The sequence below is a fragment of the Anser cygnoides genome, chromosome 3 (assembly GCF_040182565.1).
Source record: "Anser cygnoides isolate HZ-2024a breed goose chromosome 3, Taihu_goose_T2T_genome, whole genome shotgun sequence".
NCBI classification, from domain to species: Eukaryota; Metazoa; Chordata; class Aves; order Anseriformes; family Anatidae; genus Anser; species Anser cygnoides.
In genome coordinates this window covers 109512641-109533460 of record NC_089875.1, presented here as the reverse complement: position 1 = coordinate 109533460, position 20820 = coordinate 109512641, and the positions used below count along the sequence as shown (strand labels likewise).

General features: G+C 35.9%; 1 protein-coding gene across 4 annotated transcripts in view; it reads left to right on the top strand.

Annotated features, from left to right (window-relative positions):
- Window positions 1-20820, top strand: part of NBAS (NBAS subunit of NRZ tethering complex) — a 188347-nt gene that overhangs the window by 103057 nt on the left and 64470 nt on the right. For all 4 annotated transcript variants that reach the window (XM_066994950.1, XM_048071263.2, XM_013172651.3 and 1 more), the window contains 6 exons: window positions 4406-4635; window positions 7600-7710; window positions 11112-11362; window positions 12370-12704; window positions 18429-18647; window positions 18899-19101. In XM_066994950.1, the coding sequence (XP_066851051.1) occupies window positions 4406-4635; window positions 7600-7710; window positions 11112-11362; window positions 12370-12704; window positions 18429-18647; window positions 18899-19101 (1349 nt within the window). The remainder of the gene's footprint in view (window positions 1-4405; window positions 4636-7599; window positions 7711-11111; window positions 11363-12369; window positions 12705-18428; window positions 18648-18898; window positions 19102-20820) is intronic.

The window sequence follows — 20820 nt, the reverse complement described above, 5'->3', positions numbered from 1 at the left end:
AGCTTTTGATCGTTACCTTGTAATCATTATATTACTACAGAAAGGTCTGTAAAATCAGTTGTGTGTTCATGGTGATTATGAGCAGATTAGCCTAGATGATCTTGGCAGCTTTTCTCATCAATGTTCCTAGTCATTTCTGTATTGCAATCTGAAGATCATTTACATTAAAAACAAACAAACAATACTCCTTTTTAGAACATTTTGAAAGATTATTGGTCTTAAAATAAGTAAACAGACTACATAGCTTATCATGATCTAATGTCATCAATAACGTACTTACATTAAAGCTATCTTTTTTATTATCATTATCATTATTTTTTCTGTAGCTGTAAAATTGTTGCCACTTCAGGAGAAGAACAGCAGAAAGACTGACTCATATTCCCCTTTTTTTTTTCTTAATGTGTATGGCTGAATGAAGCATTTTAAAGGGATTTGAAAGAAAAAGGTGATCAGTGACAGCCAATATGGCTTCACTAAGGGCAGATCGTGCCTGACAAATCTGGTGGCCTTCTACAATAGGGTTACAGCGTTGGTGGAGAGGGGAAGAGCAACTGACGTCTTCTACCTGGACTTGTGCAAGGCACTTGACCCTGTCCCCCATGATATCCTTGTCTCTAAATTGGAGAGACATGGATTTGATGGATGGACCACTTGGTGGCTGAGGAATTGGCTGGATGGTCACATTCAGGGAGCGTATGTTACAGGAAAGCTGGGGAGGGACTCTGTCAGGGAGTGTAGTGATAGGACAAGGGGGAATGATTTTAAACTAAAAAGGGGAGATTTAGGTTAGAGGTTAAGAGGGAATTCTTCAGTCAAGAGGGTGGTGAGGCACTGGAATAGGCTGCCCGGAGAAGCTGTGGATGCCCCATCCGTGGCAGTGTTCAAGACCAGGTTGGACGGGGCTTTGGGCACCCTGATCTCTAGTGGGTGGCAGGGAGATTGGAGTTAGATATCTTTAAGGTTCCTTTGCCACCCAAGCCGTGCTATGATCCTGTGATTCTGTAACACGGGGCAGCTGCTGGGCTCTGCTCACAGAAGCCACCCCTGCAGCTCACTACTACCAAAGCCTTACCACGTAAGCCCAATACTGCCTTATGTCTATTTGAACTAGGTATCTAATGGATGCAGAAGTATTTGTGCTTGCCTTTTCATGAAGTTATATTATTAAAATGTGGAGATGTTAACGATTATTTAAAATTATGAAATGCAAGTTCTGAACAGGTCAATACTGAACGCTTCAGCTGTGTTTTCTCTGTGAGCTTGTCTTGGATGCCTAATAACTGCTGCACAAGCAACTTTGTTATTTAAGAAAGCATTTTAAAACTGTGACAAAGATGACAAATCGGAGAGAAGAAAATCTGTATGATTCACTTAAACTGTGTGTGAGTTTTGCAAACAACTGCAACTCAGGAAAAAAGTTATAATGGATTAAAAAAAAAAGAAAACCTCACACTGATATCAGTATAGGCTGTTGCATGAAGCAGGCTGTGGGATTTCTCTAATTTTTGATTTCACATATTTAGATAGTCAGGGTCTAAGTCTTGTAAGGGATGGAAGGGGGCAACACTTGATTGAAAGATTTCTGGTGGTAGAGAGAGTTCAACACAATCCTTAGCAAAGGATCTTAATTAATAAAGAAAACAATGAAAACAATTGTTTTCTTCGGCTTTAATGTGTATCTCCTAACTTACCAGCTATTAGATTTCATACGTTGCTTAGCTAGAGGAGTGTGATGAACTTTTTTCTATTACACATGTAAAGATACACATACATGGGTATTCGTACAGGGAACAATCATATCGATCTTTAATTACGTCATTAGGAAGCTCAGTCCTTGTAATAGTCAGTGTTGTTTTGTGTTGTAGTAGCAGTATGCCACAAAGTGCTCCTTGATCCGGGTTTCTTATTTTACTTTTATTACAACTTGATATTGAAACAAGGTAGAAGAGTTTCAGATAAGAAAAACCGTGAAAAAGTATTTACTAGTTTGATATACAGCAGTCTTGGCAGAACTGCAGGCTTATTTGTAGGTATTATTTGGCAAAAGTACTAGCAGGAGAATGATAAGCTGATTAGATAGCCTTAAGGTGCTCCTTTGAAGCATAAACAGGCAATGTGGAGGATAGCACAAAGATGCCTTTAGGGAGATGTGACACATGAAGAATGAAGGTTGGCATCAGTGACAGATGTCAGATGAGAGGCTGCAACTTGGTCAGAATAATATGTTTGGAAGTCAGGTGGCAGAATTTGCTTTTAAAAAAGGAATTTCAAATTTATAGCCTGTGTTTGGCCAGTGTGTTGAAGATAAAGGTGGAACAAAAGTAAACTGTTTTGAACCTGCCTTAATATTATTTATAAGTTACTGTTGTAAATATTCGAGTTATATTCAGCCTCACTGTGAAAAACTTGGTGCTGTGCAGGAAACTTAATAAAAAGTGTTGTCTTCTCATCTTCAGAAGCAATTTCTCAAGGAATTGTTCTGACAGATGTGTTTGAAAATATTTTCAAGATTGTCTTTGCGTACTTCATGAATAATCCCATGTGCTGTGCAAAGGAAGAAGACTGCTGACATTGGACTCTGTTTTTCTTCATGGAGAGAAGGGGAACCTAGCTAAAGAGACCAAACTTACCCACAGAGGTTGTCAGAGGCACCTGCCTTTCTTAGTGGATTGTACAGAGGATTGAGGCAATTATGTTAAACAGTTTTCCTCATCTTGCTCTGATTTTCCTTGTCTCCAGTGCTCTGTTTTCTAGTGTATCACCTAAAATTAGATACCAGGGTATATAATAAGCAGCAGTGTATTGGTTTCCAGCCAGTGTAATTGCATTGTAGAGGCACTGCTCTGCCGGCCTATCTCTTTTCTGAGGTTTTATTATTCTGTTACCAATCTCTTAAACAACCTTGAAAGAACTACTGATGTTGTTTATAAAATCAATGAGTTTGCAATGTTTAGAGGGCTTCACAAAAATATCATGTGGAGAGGAAAAAGGATGCCCTGTAGCATTTAATATGACTTTGTGAGCAGCGTGTCAGCTAAGACTTGAAAAGGGGGGAAAAAATAAATCAATTTAGAATGACCATCAAGCCACAGAGAAGTTCAAGCATGTCTCAAGGTTCAGATGTTTTATACATTTTTAATTTGCTGTATACTGTAGTTAATGTTTGTAAGTTTTAGCTTCTAATTTAACAGAGCTGTTCTGTAATAATAAAAACAAAGTATATTTGTCCAATATATTCAAAATATTTAAGATCACAGCAGTTAAATCAGTTATTTTAGAAAATTTTGTAGCTACCGTTGGCATCCCAAGCTATTTCTTGGTGGCTGTTCACTGTAAAGTAGTGCAGTTCAGTATTAGGTGCTGGGACACTGTAGGCAGCACTCCATCCTCAGTGGGTTTGACACAAGTCATGGTGCTGCCTTGTGGGCATCGCGGCGTCGTGGAAGAGAGAAGGCTTTGATCATGCTGAGTGATGTATCAGACACAGCTTTGTTCTAGTGAAGGGGCTTAGACATAGCCACTGCCCAGATTTTGAGGTAATTGGAAACTCGCATGTATTCCTTTTCTGTTTCAAACATTTTTACTGTATTTGCGTCATGTTCTAATTCTCTGTGTGGGCTTTTGACTACAGAAGTTAAGTGATGGATTAAATATGCACTTGATGCAGAAAAGTAAGTTTTCCTTGTGATGAAAGTTATTCTGTAAACAAAGGTTATCCTAACCAGTAGGTGATCAATATTTAATTACTTGAAGATTTCAGTGTTTAATGTACAAAATGAACGTGTGTAGGCAATATGTCTTGTGTGTAATTTGCAGATCTTGCAACACTTCTTGGTCTTTGAAAGTACCAGTGCTTGATATTTAAAATGCTGCCTTTTGTCAATTCTGCAAAATAAAAGTATATCAGAAAATCAGCAATTTAAACCAAACCAAACCAAAAAAATAATCCTATTTTAGAGTGTCACTTACATTTTTTTCGAGGTAGTCTGTATTTATGAATAAACCTATTTGTAGTTTTGTGACTGAGAGATTTTCAAAGTTTTCTTTATAAATTTTACAAATAAAAATATTTATAAGTTTTATAAATCAGTTGCCTAGCTTAATAGTAATAAAAATGAGTGTTTTAAAAACAAATTCAGTCACAATGACATACTTTTAATCTTAGTATGTTTAGGTAAGTTTGTGTGAGTTCTTGTAGCATATGGCATAACTGTAAAACGTTCCAAAAGGACAGGTTTTAAAGTCATAGTGCATACTCTCTACATATTGCAATGTTTGCGTACTTAAGATTTCTGAAAAATGGAAAAATATTTCAATTTTGAACACCGGAATCGATTATAAAATGGTAGTTTTTTTAAGGAACATGTAGGATGTTTTCAAATTTGTTTTCCAATTATTTTTACAGGCTGATCCAAAAGAGCTGATTAAGATGGTCACGCAGCATGTTACTCAGTATGGCTATAAAGAGTGGCCTGAAGAAATTGCAACTTTGATAAATCAGTTGCATTACTACAATGAACGACTGCTGGATTTCACTCAAGCTCAGGTTCTGCAAGGACTTGGCAAAGGAGTAGATGTGCAGAGGTTTACAGCAGATGGACAGTACAAGAGAGAAACAATACTAGGACTGGCAGAGTAAGTAAGATCTACTAAGTTTTTATTATTTTTAAATGGAATTAGTTTAAGCTTCAAGGCAGGAAAGCAAATTGAAAGTAGTGCTGACCTTTAGAAGCAATGATAAGTTGCAAGTTCCTTCAGATATTTACACAGTAACACTGCTACAACTGGGGCCTTTGCAATTCGACTATTCAACTTAAATGAAACATTACTCAAACATTTGGGTTGATAACTTTTAATGGAAGATAGAACTCTAAATTCAATATTAGCAGTTAATAAACATAAAGTAAAATCAGGGATGTATGAAATCAGGGCACAGGTGGAGGTGTGTTCTCTTCCTTTCATCTTCTGTATGCCTGCCCTTGAAATCTATTAGGGTATGCACAAGAGTCAGTTTATAATGAACTATAGCAAAACAAATTAACAAATCTCAAAACCCCAGCTTCTTGTTACTGATTTTAAACTGTAAATAAAACTATTTTATTTGTTAATAATTAAGTTAAAACTACTCTATATTACAATATATTTTTTGTAATCACTTGGAATGACTGAAGCCTCCACTGCACATATTGTGATATTTAGAATGTTTTCTCTCACCTTTAAGTTCTCCAGAATAGGAAAAAAAAAAAAAAAAAAGGTAAGCTGTAGGATAGTAATGTCTCTTCATTTTAAAAATACATTTTATTAACATTTGCATGCAACCACTCTACGGTGTGAACAAATATATTGAACTCTATATGTTTTGAAGGTAATCCCAGTTGAATTGTCACTAGACTGTCAAAGGGATAGTAAAAATGAGACTTCATAGCATGTAGTTGAGTGGTAGTGCTGTATTAGACAGTTGCAAAGATCCAATTAATTGCTTGTTCAGCTCACAGCTTCCTTGTTTTAATCTTCTCAGTTGACTCCTAATCTGCATTTTCTGATGAAAACAATGTGCAAATTTAATATAATTATGTAGCATATTTTTTTCTTGCTTGCATTTGAATTATCATTAAATGGCTCATGTTTTGAATCTTTTATGAAGTGCCGTTTGCAGGAACAAAACCTGGAAGAGATGGTATCTTATTTACGAAAAAAAGCTTTGTACTAGAATGAAGAATTTGTTTGCTAAAACTACTTAACAATTTATGTCAATATTATCTTCCATATTTTGGTGTATTCTCATTAGAGCTTATTACACATTATTTATCAAACATTTAAAGATTGAGGTGCCTCACAGACTTAATCAAGGCTAGTTCTTAAGCAGTTTTCAGTTTGGGCAAAATAAAGCAAGAATATATCTGGGCAGTAATAAAGGAAACTAGAGCAAGACTGAATTGGAATTCCTGAGTAATCAGCTGAAGTTCCACACAGCTTTAGGCCAACCATAGTGTATAAACTTTCCAAATTACTTTTCACTTGTGACAAGTTCCTCCCCCCTGCTCCCAACTCAACTGCTCTGAGGTTTTCAACCTATCACTGCTTCTGCTTAAATATTTTAATTGGAAGCTGATTTTAATGAATATCTGTTTTTTCCTTGTCTTATGTAACTGAGCTGAAATACTTTAGTTAGTTTTTTTTTTTTTTTGTGCCTGAGTGATCTGGATTAGAAAATTTGTGCAATTGTGGTGCAATTGGAATTTCCATAATTTAGTTGGTGATTATTGGGTTCTCAGAATGATTTTGATGCATATGAAATAGGTCCCTTTCCAGAAGACTAAACCAGAATATCCTGTATAAAACCTCTTACAATGTACTGTAGCTCTTAATAGTGGCATTAGTTTCTGAAACACTTTGTATGCTTTTGGTATGCTGCTCTGGTCTTTTTTCTGGTGCAGACATCTCTCTTTCTTCCCGATGCTTTGCAGAACACAAACAGCTGTAGCCTTCCATTTTGTTTTCCTCTTTCAAACATGAGACTTAAAGACTCTTAGCTTAAATCTTCATTTCACTTCTCCTTTGTTTGTTTTTTGTTTTAAGTCTTCTGAGGATGGATGACTGGAAACGTCAATCTCATTTCTTTTCATTATAATTGAACTCAGTCCTGGTTGTAGTGCTTTGTAGCTGACTGATGTGTACGATTGTGAGTGCACACGTGCATTTGTATAATACAAAAGAGGTTTAACATAATAACACTGGGGGAAAAAAAAAACACCCTGATTTTCCAAATGCCTTTTTCTGGGAGCTTGGAGATGATCATCAAAATTCCAGCTGAGCAGCGCTGCACAGGCATATTTTCAGGTACTTCAGCAGTGCATGCTAGCACACAGACGAGACATGGCTAAGAACCATTCAGAAGAACTGCTCCTTTCTTTGCTTTCTTTTGCACCAATCTTTGAGCTGTACTAGCTTCAGTGGGTTAATAGAAAATAATATGAGGTTAACTTCAGGCTTTCATCGCTTAACAGCTTGTTCTGTTAAAGGGCAGTAACACAAACAGTTTTTACTATTTGTAGTGCACTTACAAAGTGTAGCTGGACACCTTCACAGTTTTTTCAGCCTGCAAAGACTAGGAATGTTTCTGGTTGTGAACTTCTAGGAAAAGCTTTGAGTATCTACATACCAATCTACTTACCAAAGGCTTCAGAAGTGCTGCATCAAGTAAGTGCTGTGATGCATTGGTTCACATTGGTTATCATTTTGTAACTTTAAGGAAAAATGATTTTTTTCTGTAGCAAAAAGGTTAAGCAGAAACCCAACTGTTACTGAGAACCAAGGTGTATGTGGAACAGGTATTTGTCTTTGAAATATCTCTGTATTTTGATTTTATTTCAAAATTTTCCCCTAATGGACCACTGAATATAGAAAATGCAAGAAGGCACACTTCGTGTATTTTTATTTAACTGTGGTTTAAAACTAGTGAATTAAATCTAGTTTCTTGGTTTAAAAGAATAAGATTAACAAGAAATCATTGCTCTTCTAGTTGTAATACGTACTGTCCTGACTCTAGGGGCTTAGTGTAACTTTTCCTTGTTCTATTTCATGGCTCTTTTCTACAAGAACACTTGAAGAAAATGTATACAAGATTTCTGTTTCTTTGGCTCAGCGATACAACGTCCCCCTTTGGGAAGTTTATATGACCCATCTGGAATTTTTATTCACTGACAGTGGGTAAGTTTTGCAAATTCACTTCCGATTCTATTACACAGAAATATGTTCTAATCTGAGAGAGAATGGCATTATACTTGGGGCAGATTTAGGTTTGTGTTTTCATATTTCTTGCATGTGGTGTTTTTGTAACCAGCCATGAAAATGTGTTACAAGCAAACATAAAAGTCCATGTGCATCTTACTGTTCTTGTAAATATCCTGGGACTTTGTTTCAGTGTTTAGGTTTCCAAAGCTTTGAATGTCCTTTCCACAGCTATTGAGTCCTTGATAGCAAAATATCTTTTATTTACTTTTACAGTCCTTTGGAATAGGTTGCGAATTGTGATAATGTTTGTTTATTTTAAAATACACTTTGGTATTAATTGACCTCTCCTCTAAATAGTAGCAAAGGAAATAACTGTATTAGAGCTTCTTAGTTGTGTTAATCATCTGTGTGTGTGTTGTTTTTTTTTTTTTTTAAGGAAGCACTTTTCTACAAGAGTTCTTTGGAACTTTTCTAGACTACAGGATTGTGGCAGATCAGACTTGGCATTGATGGCAAGGGGGATTCTTTTCTTTTGCATTCCAGAGTTGGTTCAAGAGCCTTTTTTTTCTTTTTTCTTTTCAGACTTTGACATCTTGTCAGTCAGACGAGTACTTTTAGCAAATTGAAAGAGAAATAAACCCTTTCAATGAAAGCCTAAGCTACTAGCCTGAATAGTGCATTCAGGTGACAGTGATGTAGAGCCCCATGTGTAATATAGCAGCTCTTATCTACTGTTCTGACAGACATGATGAAATTAGTTGGTTTCAAATTTTAAATTGCGAAAGCAGCTGTAGCTTGCAGCAGTACTTCTACCTCTCTTAACATTAACTATTAATTAAAAAGCATTAAAATGTTTTATAGAACATGAGGCATAAAAAACAAAGCCTGATAGATTTTGGTACATGGTCTGAGAAGGTGAAATAGCATTCTGGGATTCCCTTTGCTTCCTTCAGAAAACAGAAAAGTTGTATCTTTGAAGTTTTGATGCTACTGAATGAATTAGTTCTTTAAACAAAATAGACAGTTGGGGTGTAAACCTGGCAATACTGGGGTGAATATGAAAGAACCAGATCACTTCTCTGGGACTAAAATTCTACCGAAGGTGTTTTGCACCAGTTTTCTGTCACTTTTTGTTCTGTCCTCTGTGAGTTAGTATTCATAGAATTCTGAAATCACCGAAGTACGAAGTAACGACCTTTTCCCTAATGAAATTCAAAAAAGTCTTGAAAATTGATATATAATAGCATAATATGCTGCTGAGTATGTTTTTGTTGTATCATAATCTCATTTTAAAGTTGATTGACAGCATATGGCCATTACAATATATTTTACTCTTGGGATTATGGCATTAATAATGCATGCCTCGTTATGCACTCATTCTGAAATGAAAAGAAGTTTATTCTAAGACTTACTGCACATTTGGTTAAAGAGATTATTTCTATAAGCCACTTTATGTACAGAGAAGCTCAAAAAAAGCACTTACAAGGTTTTATTAACTATTTCCTTGATTAGTTGGTAACAAATAAACATGTTTTTCTGTTGTGCTGTGAATTTGAACTTGATTAAAATTGCATATAATTACTGTTTTTTAATTAATTGAAAACTTAATTGTTTCTTTTGGAGGATCTGGTCAAATTTGATTGCCAAAGTGTATAAAATGCTTTTTATAATTTCAGCAACAAGAAATTTTATGTTCGTCCTCCATGGATTCTATTCCACAATCTTTCTGAACAGCATAATGAACCTTTCTTGTTCTCTCCTGCATCCATCCCACTCCCTCAACAAAACAAAAGAGAAACAAAAAGCACACAGCAAAATCTGTCAATTTAAAATTTAATATCTCAAAGTTCAAACTATAGGCTGGATGGTATGGAAAGAAAAGTCTATTCAGAGCTTTCAAATCTCTTTCTTGATATAAATCAGTTTCAAGTGTCAGTTTTGTCTTACATTAAGAGTATTAAGAGTGAATGACATTTTGTTTCTATTAGTAGCAGACATTTTTTCCTTAATATGGTAGAACCATTACACTTAGCAAACAGCTAGAATCTAGAAACCTAAATTAAAGCTTACAAGGTTAGGTTTCTAGCCTGTGGGCTAAGTTCTAGCCATAAAAAATAACTCAAAAATAACTTCTCCCTTAGAAATCGAAGATTAATTTTAAACTAAGAGACGGTTGTCTGTAGTATTTGCTGTATGAAATTCATCTTTAAGAATGAAACTTAGACTTACTTTACTTGGATATCAAAAAGAAACAGTACCTTACTTGTGGCATATATGCTGAGGGAAGAATGATGTCAAAATTCTAATTTAATCAATTGTAAAGGTACAAGAAAGTCAAATGTGATTAGAAGACATCAAATCTCAAATTGAAACATACCTACCTAAGGTGGCCTATGACTGGATGCTGGGAAGAGTCAGTTTGATGCTCATCCATAGATGACTTCTTTCCTTAGATTTTAGGTAAAATTTTCTGTTGAGAAATGTATAAACTCAAGATGAGACTTCATTGATATACATCCATTTTTATCCCTGTTGAGGGGGAAAAAAGGAGTGATTGCGTTCAGCTGTCTTTTATGTAGTCTGTTGGAAGTGTCTGAATTCATGCTGTGAATGAACTAATGTGTTCATTTCAAAGGGGTCAAGAAAAAAATTTCCAGCAGTGAGACTGGCTGAGGTCAACCTGAGATTTGTTGGTATTTTCTTAAGTTTTCATGGATGACAATTTGAAAGGTAGCGTAGTAAAACTGTCAAATTAAATATGCTAAGTATGAGTGATAGTGTCAAATAGATAAACTACTGGGCAAGAGCCAATTTTCAGTGATTCTGTAAAAGAATGCACAGGTGCTCATTTACTACAGAAAATAAAATGTAATAGAATGAGAGAACGGATTGGGCTGTAAGATTTTTCTTACATCTCAGCCACAAGTGCTGTGTGGATATATATTTTCTAATTAATTTATTTATTTATTTATTTATATTGGTGATGGCTTTTATTTTGTTTGGTTGCTTTTTGTTTTAAGCAGAAGCTTAAAATTCCTATACACATGCAGTGGACATGTCTACTTTTACATATTTCTGTAATTAGGGATTTGAAATGCTGCTTTGAATCACACTTCAGTATGTGTCACCCTTAATCTGCACGTCCAAGTAAACAAATAATATGATCAGGAAATGAAGGAACTCCTTAGTTTCAATTCTCCATAAAGAGAAGCTATCTAAACATTTATGAATGAGTGTTTACTCTTTCAGAATCTCTTACAAAGTTGAACCTTACTACTCAAACTGAGAAAAGTATCGTTCTGTCTCCAGAAGTGTTGAACTGAAAAGGCATTAATGGCATGTTCATGCCTTTAAAGCAAAACTCTTTCTAAATGCAGATTATCTACGCTGGAAATAGAAGAAAGAGCACAAAGTCTTGGTCTTTTTGAGACTTTGAAAACAAGTCCTGAAACCTTACATGAACACATGGTTAAATATGTTTACCCAAGTATTGAAGGTAGAGATCATCAGCGGTTGCTTTATTATTTCACACTCCTTGAAAATTGTGGTTGCTCAGAATTTGTGAAGCATGCTGTGAAACCTGAAACTCACATTCGACTCCTGAAAAAATTCAAAGCTGTTGCACCAGGTAGGAGAGTTAATGCTTTTTTTCCTAGGTGTATTTATTATTCTGTTATGAGTGTTGACATGGTTATGTTTATCTAATTTATACTTGCCAGGCAATTATTTTTTTTTTTCAATGAGCGTATCAGATGCCTGCAAGCAATTTGGTGGGTTAGTCGTGCATTATAGGAAGAGAGAAGTTCCTTCTCTTTGTATTACCGGAAATTTAACTGAAATTTTTTTTGCCTACTGTGATAGATTAAAAACAGATTTCTGCTGGTAATGCAAGTCAGAATTACTAGCAATGATGTATAATGAATTTTTAAAGAAAAAATACAGACATCCTGGAGCATAATTTTTAAGCCTGCAAGTTCAACATTAACTGTCTAAGTCATTTGAGAATATTAATTTATCTTTCAAAAGTCTAAGTTACATAATATATCAAGAACTTTAAGGATTTTTGTAAAGAGGGTAATTTTATTTTGTATTTTTTCTTTGATGTTACTTTTTGCCTTTGCAGAAATACATTATTTATTCCTCTTACATTATTAGACAATACATATGAAAGAGAACTGCTGGAAAGTATTTTGAAACTTTGAATACCATTTTCAATTTGCTTATAAAGTAAAGTATTGATAAGATACTGTTAAGATGAGCTTTTATAGGATTTATTTTTTTTTAAAATGGTCTCATGATTCTACATACTAAAAATATCCTTGCACATTTGAAAAACTGTGTGTTTTGTGTGTGTGTGTGTATCAGTATATGAAGTCAAAATATGTTCCAGGGACTGAGGGACCTCATATGTGAGGTCAGCATAAAATCCTGGTGTTATCTGCGTGCAAACCTGTCTTCCTCCCCAGTCTGTCAATATGCATGATTGAAAATGGAAGTGGAACAAGAGTTTTTCTAGTTCTGACTGGATTGCACAGAAATGTGAAGAGTTTGAGTAGATTTATTTAAATAACTAAATAACTTTGAAAATAATGAATAACTTTTATTTCATTTGTCTTTTTCTCCTTCTGTCAATAGGTCTTAATTACAAAAAGCTAATAGATGAAAACGAAAACCCTCTGGGAACGCTAGAGCCCATACTTACAAGTCAAAATATCTTATCTATTTCCAAACTGGCTCCCAAAATTCCTAAAAAAGATGGCAGTATGCTGTCACCAAGCTCTCTTTATGCTGTCTGGTTACAAAAACTTTTTTGGAATGGTGATAACCATCTTATTAAAAAAATACCAGAAACTATGGATGAGTGGCTACATGCATATGATGTGTGTTCAAAGTACTTTGATAGACTTGATCCAGATGATATCATCACTTTTATTGATGAAATTACCTTTTCTTCAAAAGCTGTCACAAAGGTAAGCAGATACATTTGAAAAATTTCAAACTTCAGGTGAAGCACGGTTGATGTACTGTCAGGGAGAAATTCTCAGCAAATCTTTGCATTTTTCATTTTACAGTTTTTAAAGATAAATTCATAAAGCTACCTTCCTATAAACCTCTCTCTTCTTTTTATAACCATCACTGTATAAAATATACATACATATGTACATATACGTATACATATCTATATCTATATCTATATCTATATCTATATCTATATCTATATCTATATATCTATATATATATATAAAGGAGTTAGCTCTGAGGATCAGAAGGATTTTCATGGAACCCCAAAGTCCCAGTATTGTGGTTGAGCAGAGAATAAGATGCTTTTCTTATGTGTTTGTTTATTTCACTTGTGCTGATCCTAAAATTCACTGTGCTGCAGGCTTCTGTTTACTACAAGGCTTTTGCATTCTGAATAGGATACTCCACAGAGAGGTGTTCTGGGCCACTGCATATGGTTTCTAGGCACTGTAATAATGTAAATTATAAACTCTGTTGTAATTTCCATCTGGCTGAAAGCCTGTTATTGAAAGGATGTACTTCTGTGTCGGTAGCATATACTACCAGATCTACAGTTTCTTTTTGCCCAGCGAAACCTGTTTGTAAAGGTACTTCTAACATAAAGTTACGTTAGAAATAAAGTACTGTCAGCTGTCTCTTACACCTCTTCAGTGGAACCATCATTGTGATTAGGTTTTTGATCCTTTGTATCAAGTAAACAAGGACATAAAACTATCAGAGTGTGTTCAAAGGAAGGCAACAAAGAGGGTGAAAGGTCTAGAGGGGAAGGTATATGAAGAGCAGCTAAGTCCCTTGGTTTGCTCAGCCCAGAGCAGAGCAGGCCGAGGGGAGGCCTCATGGCGGCCTGCAGCTCCCTCACGAGGGGAGCGGAGGGGCAGGCGCTGAGCTCTGCTCTCTGGGGACAGCGACAGGACCCGAGGGAACGGCATGGAGCTGGGACAGGGGAGGGTCAGGATGGGTGTTAGGGAAAGGTTCTTCACCAAGAGAAGAACATCTTACCTGTGCAACCTGCTCTTACCTGTGCAACCTGCTCTAGTGAACCTGCTTTTGCAGGGGGGGTGGGACCCAGTGATCTCTGGAGGTCCCTTCCAACCCCTACAATTCTGTGAAGAGAGTGGTTGGACAGTGCAACAGGCTCCCCAGGGCAGTGGTCATAGCACTGAGCCTGCCAGCATTCAATAAGCATTTGCTCTCGAAAATACGGTTTGATTTTGGGGTCGTCCTGTGTGGACCTAGGAGTTGGACTTGATGATCCTTGTGGGTCCCTTCCAAACAGGGATATTCTTTGATTCTAAATATTCAGATTTGCATGCCTATCTGGAAAAACTGACAGTCATGCTGAGGTTTCAGTTGCCAGACATGAACCCTGAACTGAGGTAGCCAGGGGATGACTGTGCTCTAACGAGAAGATAATAGCGTCTTCATGTATGATTGCTGCTAGTGACTACTTAAAACTCTTTCTGTTAACGTACCTTTCAGGAAAATTTCTCATTAACTGTGGATGAATGATTCAGGGAAAGGTTGGATAGCCTCCCCTGTGCATGTGTTTTAAAATGTGTTGTTTATTTCTGTTTAGGATTCTAATACAGTTTCTCTAGTCTCTTAAGATGAGTAGGAGTAAAGGGAAGGAGCTGTTGATGACTCCTTCAAGGTTATTGCGGTTGCTGTCCAAGTAGACCTTTTTAGCAGAAACCTGCCAGCTTTTTGGATGAAACTCAAAGTCATGAAACAAACTCAGTAAGTGTTTGAAGCAGTTGGTCAAATCAGCTGATTTAGTATCTACCATGCACTGGGTTTGGGAATGAAACAACTATTTGACCAGCTTGCAACTAGCCTTCCCTTAGAATACAGTTAACGATTTTCAAGTGCAAGTGTACGATGAAAAATTATTGTAGTAGTTCTTGAAAAAGTATTTTTCAGAGATCTCTTTTCTCTAACTTTCACCTGAAAAGTGCTTCATACATAAAAGCTGTATTTTGGTTTGCAGTTGTTACTTAAAATTTCATCATATTTTGAAGCAGTGCTGGTCATGCAACCGCTATTTTAACTCTCTAAATCAGCACTTTCTTCCCAGCCCCTTGTGGCGAAGGACATACTATATTGGTTTCTTATTCCCCTAACACTTCTGTACATTTCCATATTTCATGGAGGTATTGATACTTAATATAGGTAAAGGACTGAAAAAAAAAAAAAAAGCATAATGATTACCATGAAGTAATCTCTATTCTCACTGAGACAGCAAAGTTTTTCTTTTTTTTTTTTTTTTTTAAGTGGACCTTGAGGAGAAGCTTAAAGCGAGATAGTGGAAGTAGGATTTTTAGGAACTGGTCCTGGGTGTCCCTGCTTGGGAAGGGGTTGGACCAGATTACCTCCACAGGTCTCTTCCTACCTCAGCCATTCTGTGATTATGTCGCTGGAATCCCAGGTTTCTGTGGAATTAAAAGGGAAGCTGTTTCTGTCATCTCAGAGTTGAATGTTCATCACTGGCACTAAGAGTGGCAGGGTCAGGATCTTCATACATGACTAAATGTTACTTGTACAATACTTTATTGAGAAATACTTAGATATTCTTAAGGAAATGGGCTTCTGTGATGAGTTTTCACCCTAAAGAGTGAAATCTGTTGAGCTGAAATAGTGTGTGATATTCCTTTACTTGAAAATGAAAACAGCTTTTTAGGACTTTTTATCACACGTGGCCTATAAAATTAAACTGTAAAAACTTTTTAAAAGGAAAATTCAACTTCACATTCAAACAAAAATTGAACTAGCCCCTAAGCTGTTCTTTGTCACATGGTATGACACCAAATCTCATTACTGAACTGACTAGAAATATGAAGGGATAGCCATTCATGTTTGAGAATAAAATAATCAGAGAAATGAAATGTTAGTAGTGCTACAGTTCAGCTCTATGCAAATATGAAAGCAAAATTAAAATGGTCTCGGGAAGAACCTGTATTCTTTTTTTTTTAATGCTTTGTTCTGTATACGCTGATAGCATCATGACTTATAAGCATGCAGTATATTCACACTGTTCTCTAGGATATAACAGTTAGATGGAGTACTTGAATTGTTTGCCTTTTGCATCTCTCTTAACTGCATTTTGAACATCAGAATATACAGTAGAAGAGGAAAAATGAAAAAGGTAAATGTTTCGATCTTTTATGAGGTTTACAAAAAGGATACATAAATCCATCCGTGGTAATTAAATTTTAATGTGATCTGAAGAGTATCACCTTTTCCCTGCTTATAGTAAAACCTGATGTTGAGATCTTGTTCAAAGTAACAAAATCATACCTAATTTCTGTTAATGGGAATGGAAATGATTCATTTTTGAACCGTATCCTGGGCTGCGTAAATAGAAGTGTGGCCAGCAGGTTGAAGGAGTTAGTTCTCCTTCTCTGTCCTGATCTCATGAGATCCCACATGTAGGAATGCATCCAGTTATGGGGTCTCCAGTACGAAAGACATGGACCTATTGGAGAAGGTCCAGAGAAGGGCCACAAAAACAATCGGAGGGCTGGAGCACCTCTGCTGTGAAGAACAGTTGAGAGAATTGGGGTTGTTCAGCCTGGATGAGAGAATGTTCCAGTTAAAACTTTTTCCAACTTTTCAATATACAAAGGAGCTTAATTAGATAGACAGAGAAGGACTTTTTACAAGGATATGTAGAAACAGGACAAGGGGTAATGGTTTTAATCTGAAAGAGGGACGTTTTAGGTAACATCTTCAGAAGAAATTCTTCATTATGTGGGTGGTGAAACACTGGAGCAGGTTGCCACAGAACTTATGGATGCCTCATCGTTGCAAATGTCATCATTGCAAATGTTTAATGTCAGGTTTGATGGGGTTTTGAGCAACCTGGTCTAGTGGAAGGTATCCCTGCCCATGGCAGGGGGGTTGGAACTAGATGATCCTTAAGGTGTCTTCCAACCCAAACCATATGATTTTATGATATCCTTTGTATTTACTCTGTTAATACTGGCAAGATTTCCTTAGTTCTTCCCAAAATGTCCTCCCATTTTGCTTTTAGTATTAAATAGCAGTAGATAATTGCTGTGGTTTACAGCAACAGCACTAAAACATGAGAGCAACCCCTACATTTTTCACCATGTATTTTTAGCGAAAAGTAATATGCATGCATATATAAAAGCTGTAAAACATTCCACTCACTATTCTTTGTAAAGCTTTCTATGGCTTTACAAGTAGATAAGTCTAATTCATGATGTAAATATCAAATTGACTTTCTTAAAAAGAATGTTTATAGCAGCTTAATTTTCCTCTTTTTATGGTAAATCAGCCTCTTTCTTATTCAATACCATACAGATTCAAGCTTTGTTTTCTATTTATTGTGTAATTTGACTTGAAAATTGAAGTTGTTTGTATGTCTTTGTCCAGTATACCAGTAATTAAAACAGCTGATGTTAAAGTATCTAATGCTGTGGGTATGGGCAGAGGAAAGAAAGTATATTGCAAGCATCTTTAAAATGGTACTTGAAATTAAAAATTGGCAAAGTATACATGAATTTTAAAAATGATATTTCAGACTTTGTTTTGGACTTCCAGCTGAGGCTCCTGGGTTAAGAACACAGCAGTCTGCTGCATGTGTTGTCTGTATGAAGAGTATTTCTATCTGTATCTGTTCTCAAAGTACTCTTGGTTTCTGGAAGCTTAGAAAACTATAATCATTGCCTGGCTTCTGTTCTAAAATACTCAGTTCCATTCTGACACACAGGAATGACCCCTTCATGCCTGATGGAGGCATAGTGGGAGACTTCATTCAGTGTGTGTATAACTCTGTATCCAGAAATTCATCTCCATGAGAAGTTTAATGGAAAAAAAAACACTTTCTTGTTTTGGTTTAATGGCTAGATACATGTAGTTGTAAAGGTCTTTCAAAATAGTAACTTGCTGTTCTGTATAACTTGTGCTTTAAATAAGTCGATTTGAAAGGAGTTTGTGTCTCCCTCACATCCAATCTGTTGTAGCCTGCACTTTTTAAAAATTGTGAAACTGTAATACGATTCTTTGAGAGATTGAAAAAGACTTGATAGCTGCAAAATCTTCATTGCAGTAGTAGCATGGTGTAGGTTGTATGTACTGGCAGCGCACCGGTGAAGTAGCTGTGGTAAATGTGCAAGCAGATAAAAGTATACATGGCCTAAGTTGTAGACCTCCAAGCGGTCTTTACTTATGATCATAGTCTTAGAAATACATTTCAATCCATAATCTAAACCTAACAAAACTAACCTTAAGTTAATTTTCAGTGTTTGCGTTTTTCAGTTCATGTTGTAGAATGATCCCCAGACATCTCTTAATACAAAATTAAAAGAAAAAAAAACAACAACACACCAACAACAAAAACCACCACCCCCAAAAAGTGACAGTCTGCAAAAATCACAAATGTTATTTGTTAAGGAAAGTTTGGTATGTTCTATTGTGAGTCAAATTCAATGTCAATGAACGAAAGGACAACAGAAGAAAGTACATGGAATACTGATTTTTTTTTTGAATAAATGACTAATAAGAAATATGGTTGTTTCTCCTAAAATATCTCATGTAGTTTTGTACAATAATGTAGGAAAGTGGAGCTACCTGAACTCTAAGCACTGCTGTAATACAAATAGTAGCATACAGGTAATAATAATGATTAAATATTGAGCAATCTTTTTCAGCTGACAGTTGAAGCCAGGATAGAAGTGACTAAGAAGGCTATTAAGGCAGTCAAACATCTTTCTGAGAAACCAAGAAAAAAACCTTCCGAGAATGACATGGAAGATGCTGAAAATCCATCTGTTGCTTATGAAAAAACTCTGAATCACTTGCAGCAATCTCTTGCTCATCTGGAAACACTCACTCATAGTTTTATCACTTACTTGAAAAACAGCGAACAGGTAACAGTTACTGATCACATGCTTGTTTTGAGTGTAGCCGTAACTAGCAGTGATGCACATCAAGCTGCTGTCATATTTTATTAGTGTTTTATAGCTTTGTTTTTGTTGACCTGGTCTTTTAAAATTCTATTCCATCAGTCTTTTCTGTTTTGTAGTATATATATTATCTTGGTAGAAATAAAGACCCTGAATGAAATGTACCTGTAAATACAGAGTACACTGTTTCATGTTCAAAAATTATCTGTTCACAGGATGTACTACAGAAGTATGGCTATTTATATGATTTGTCAAGATCAGAGAGAGAAAAAATCCATGACCAAGCAGTAACTATGTGTATAGATGGTCAGCCCCTGGACATGATACAACAGTTGATACAAGTTGCTGTTGGAGATCTAGGTCTTTCTCCTAAGGACATTGTTCAATGTGCTATTAAAAAAATTATATGCACTCTAAGGTAAGTCTACTACATCTGCTACAACCATTGAATCCCCCCCCCCCCCCCCCCTTTTTTTTTTTAAATATATATATGTTGAGCACTTGCTTGCTTTGATTGTCTGGATTTTACAGAAGATTGGGCAGTGAGAAGAACTGAGTTCTTATGCTCTTGCTGACCTATAATTTTATATTCAGATAAGACAGTTATATTTCTCTGAGTTTGGGAAGCCTGGGCAATCTGAACAAAACAAGCAACATAGCTCATCCTGTTCACTGAAAAGTGCTTTTAAATTTTAAATCTTGGCTTTACAATATTGTTCCATTATGTGTGTGTTTGTACATTTATGATTTTTTGGCAAATGTATGATTGGACATAATTCTTGTTTTAAGAACAACAGAATTAAAAGCATGTTTGTTGGAGATAGTGTGTACATGCTTCTGCAGGTAATTGGGCAGCGGAGGTCTAGCAACAGCTGTTGCCACAACAGCTAATTCTACAGGAAGAAGTACAATTTCCATCTTTTGAATAACTTGCCAGGGTATTTTGGGGAACATTCTATTTTTTCTTTTTTTTATAATTTTCAAGCTTTTGAGATGTGTTACTTTAAAATCATGAATATATAGGCCATAAATCTTTGTTCTTTGTTCTCTTAAAGAACACTTCTTTAAGTTTTTGCTCTTCTTCTTCCACCTCCCTCTGTATCACATCCAACCCCCAAATTAAACAGCAAGTCTAATTGTTCTATGCTTCCTGCAGCACTTAAAAGCAGCAATGATTAAAAAGCAAACAAAACACACAATTAGCTGACTTCCTGGACAGAAACAGATTTCTGATGTGAGGAAGGACATTTATTTGATCAACTTTTTCAGTGTTGACACTTACTGTTTATTGCTGCTGATAGTGCCATCACAGAGGCATTCCCTGCCAGAAGTAAGGCTTTATTTCTGTCTTTTTCTAGAATTCACAGTTCCAAAACCTCAGCAATTGTCCTTTCCACTGTATTACATAAACCAAACCAATATGTTCATACAACTCCAGCAAGCTGAGTCATCTCTTATTTTAAATATATAGAGAAAATGCAAAATAACTAATTTCCATACAGTTTATAGTTACGCATCCTTGAATAATTCTGTTGAGATGTTGGTGAGACCTGAATGATACAAAGGAAGATGAAATAAGTTGATGGTGGCCATCTTAATCTCATTATCAGAGAGTTCAGAGTTTATGTTAACTTCTCTACAATGATCTTTTAGTTGCATGATTCTTTGTAGTGTGGCTTCTGAATTCTAACGCTTATGAGAAAGAATCTGTAGAACTACTGTAATCATGGTATGTTTCTTCAGTACTTGTCACATCTTAAGGAAGGAAGGAAGATTCCTGCATTGAAGAGTATACTGCCTGTTGGGTTAGCAGCAGCCTCTATTTAATGTATGTAATGTCTTTTAGCCCAGAAGGGATGTTGCTTTCATTGACGAGTCTGAGGCTGAAACCATTTTAATGTAACTGGCATTTGGGAGAATGTAATGTCTCTGGGAATATAGGGCTGTTAAAAATACATGTGTGTGAGCATAGTAAGAATATGGACACAAGTGAGGGAAAGAAAAGCATGTTTATTGAAAAGCTGTTCAGTGAAATAAGGTGCTTTTTGTTCATCGTGTTTAATGCTCAGTCCTAGCTGAGCTTGCCATTTGTAATACCTCCTGTGGTTTGGTAAGAGATTTGGCAGCTTTCATAGCC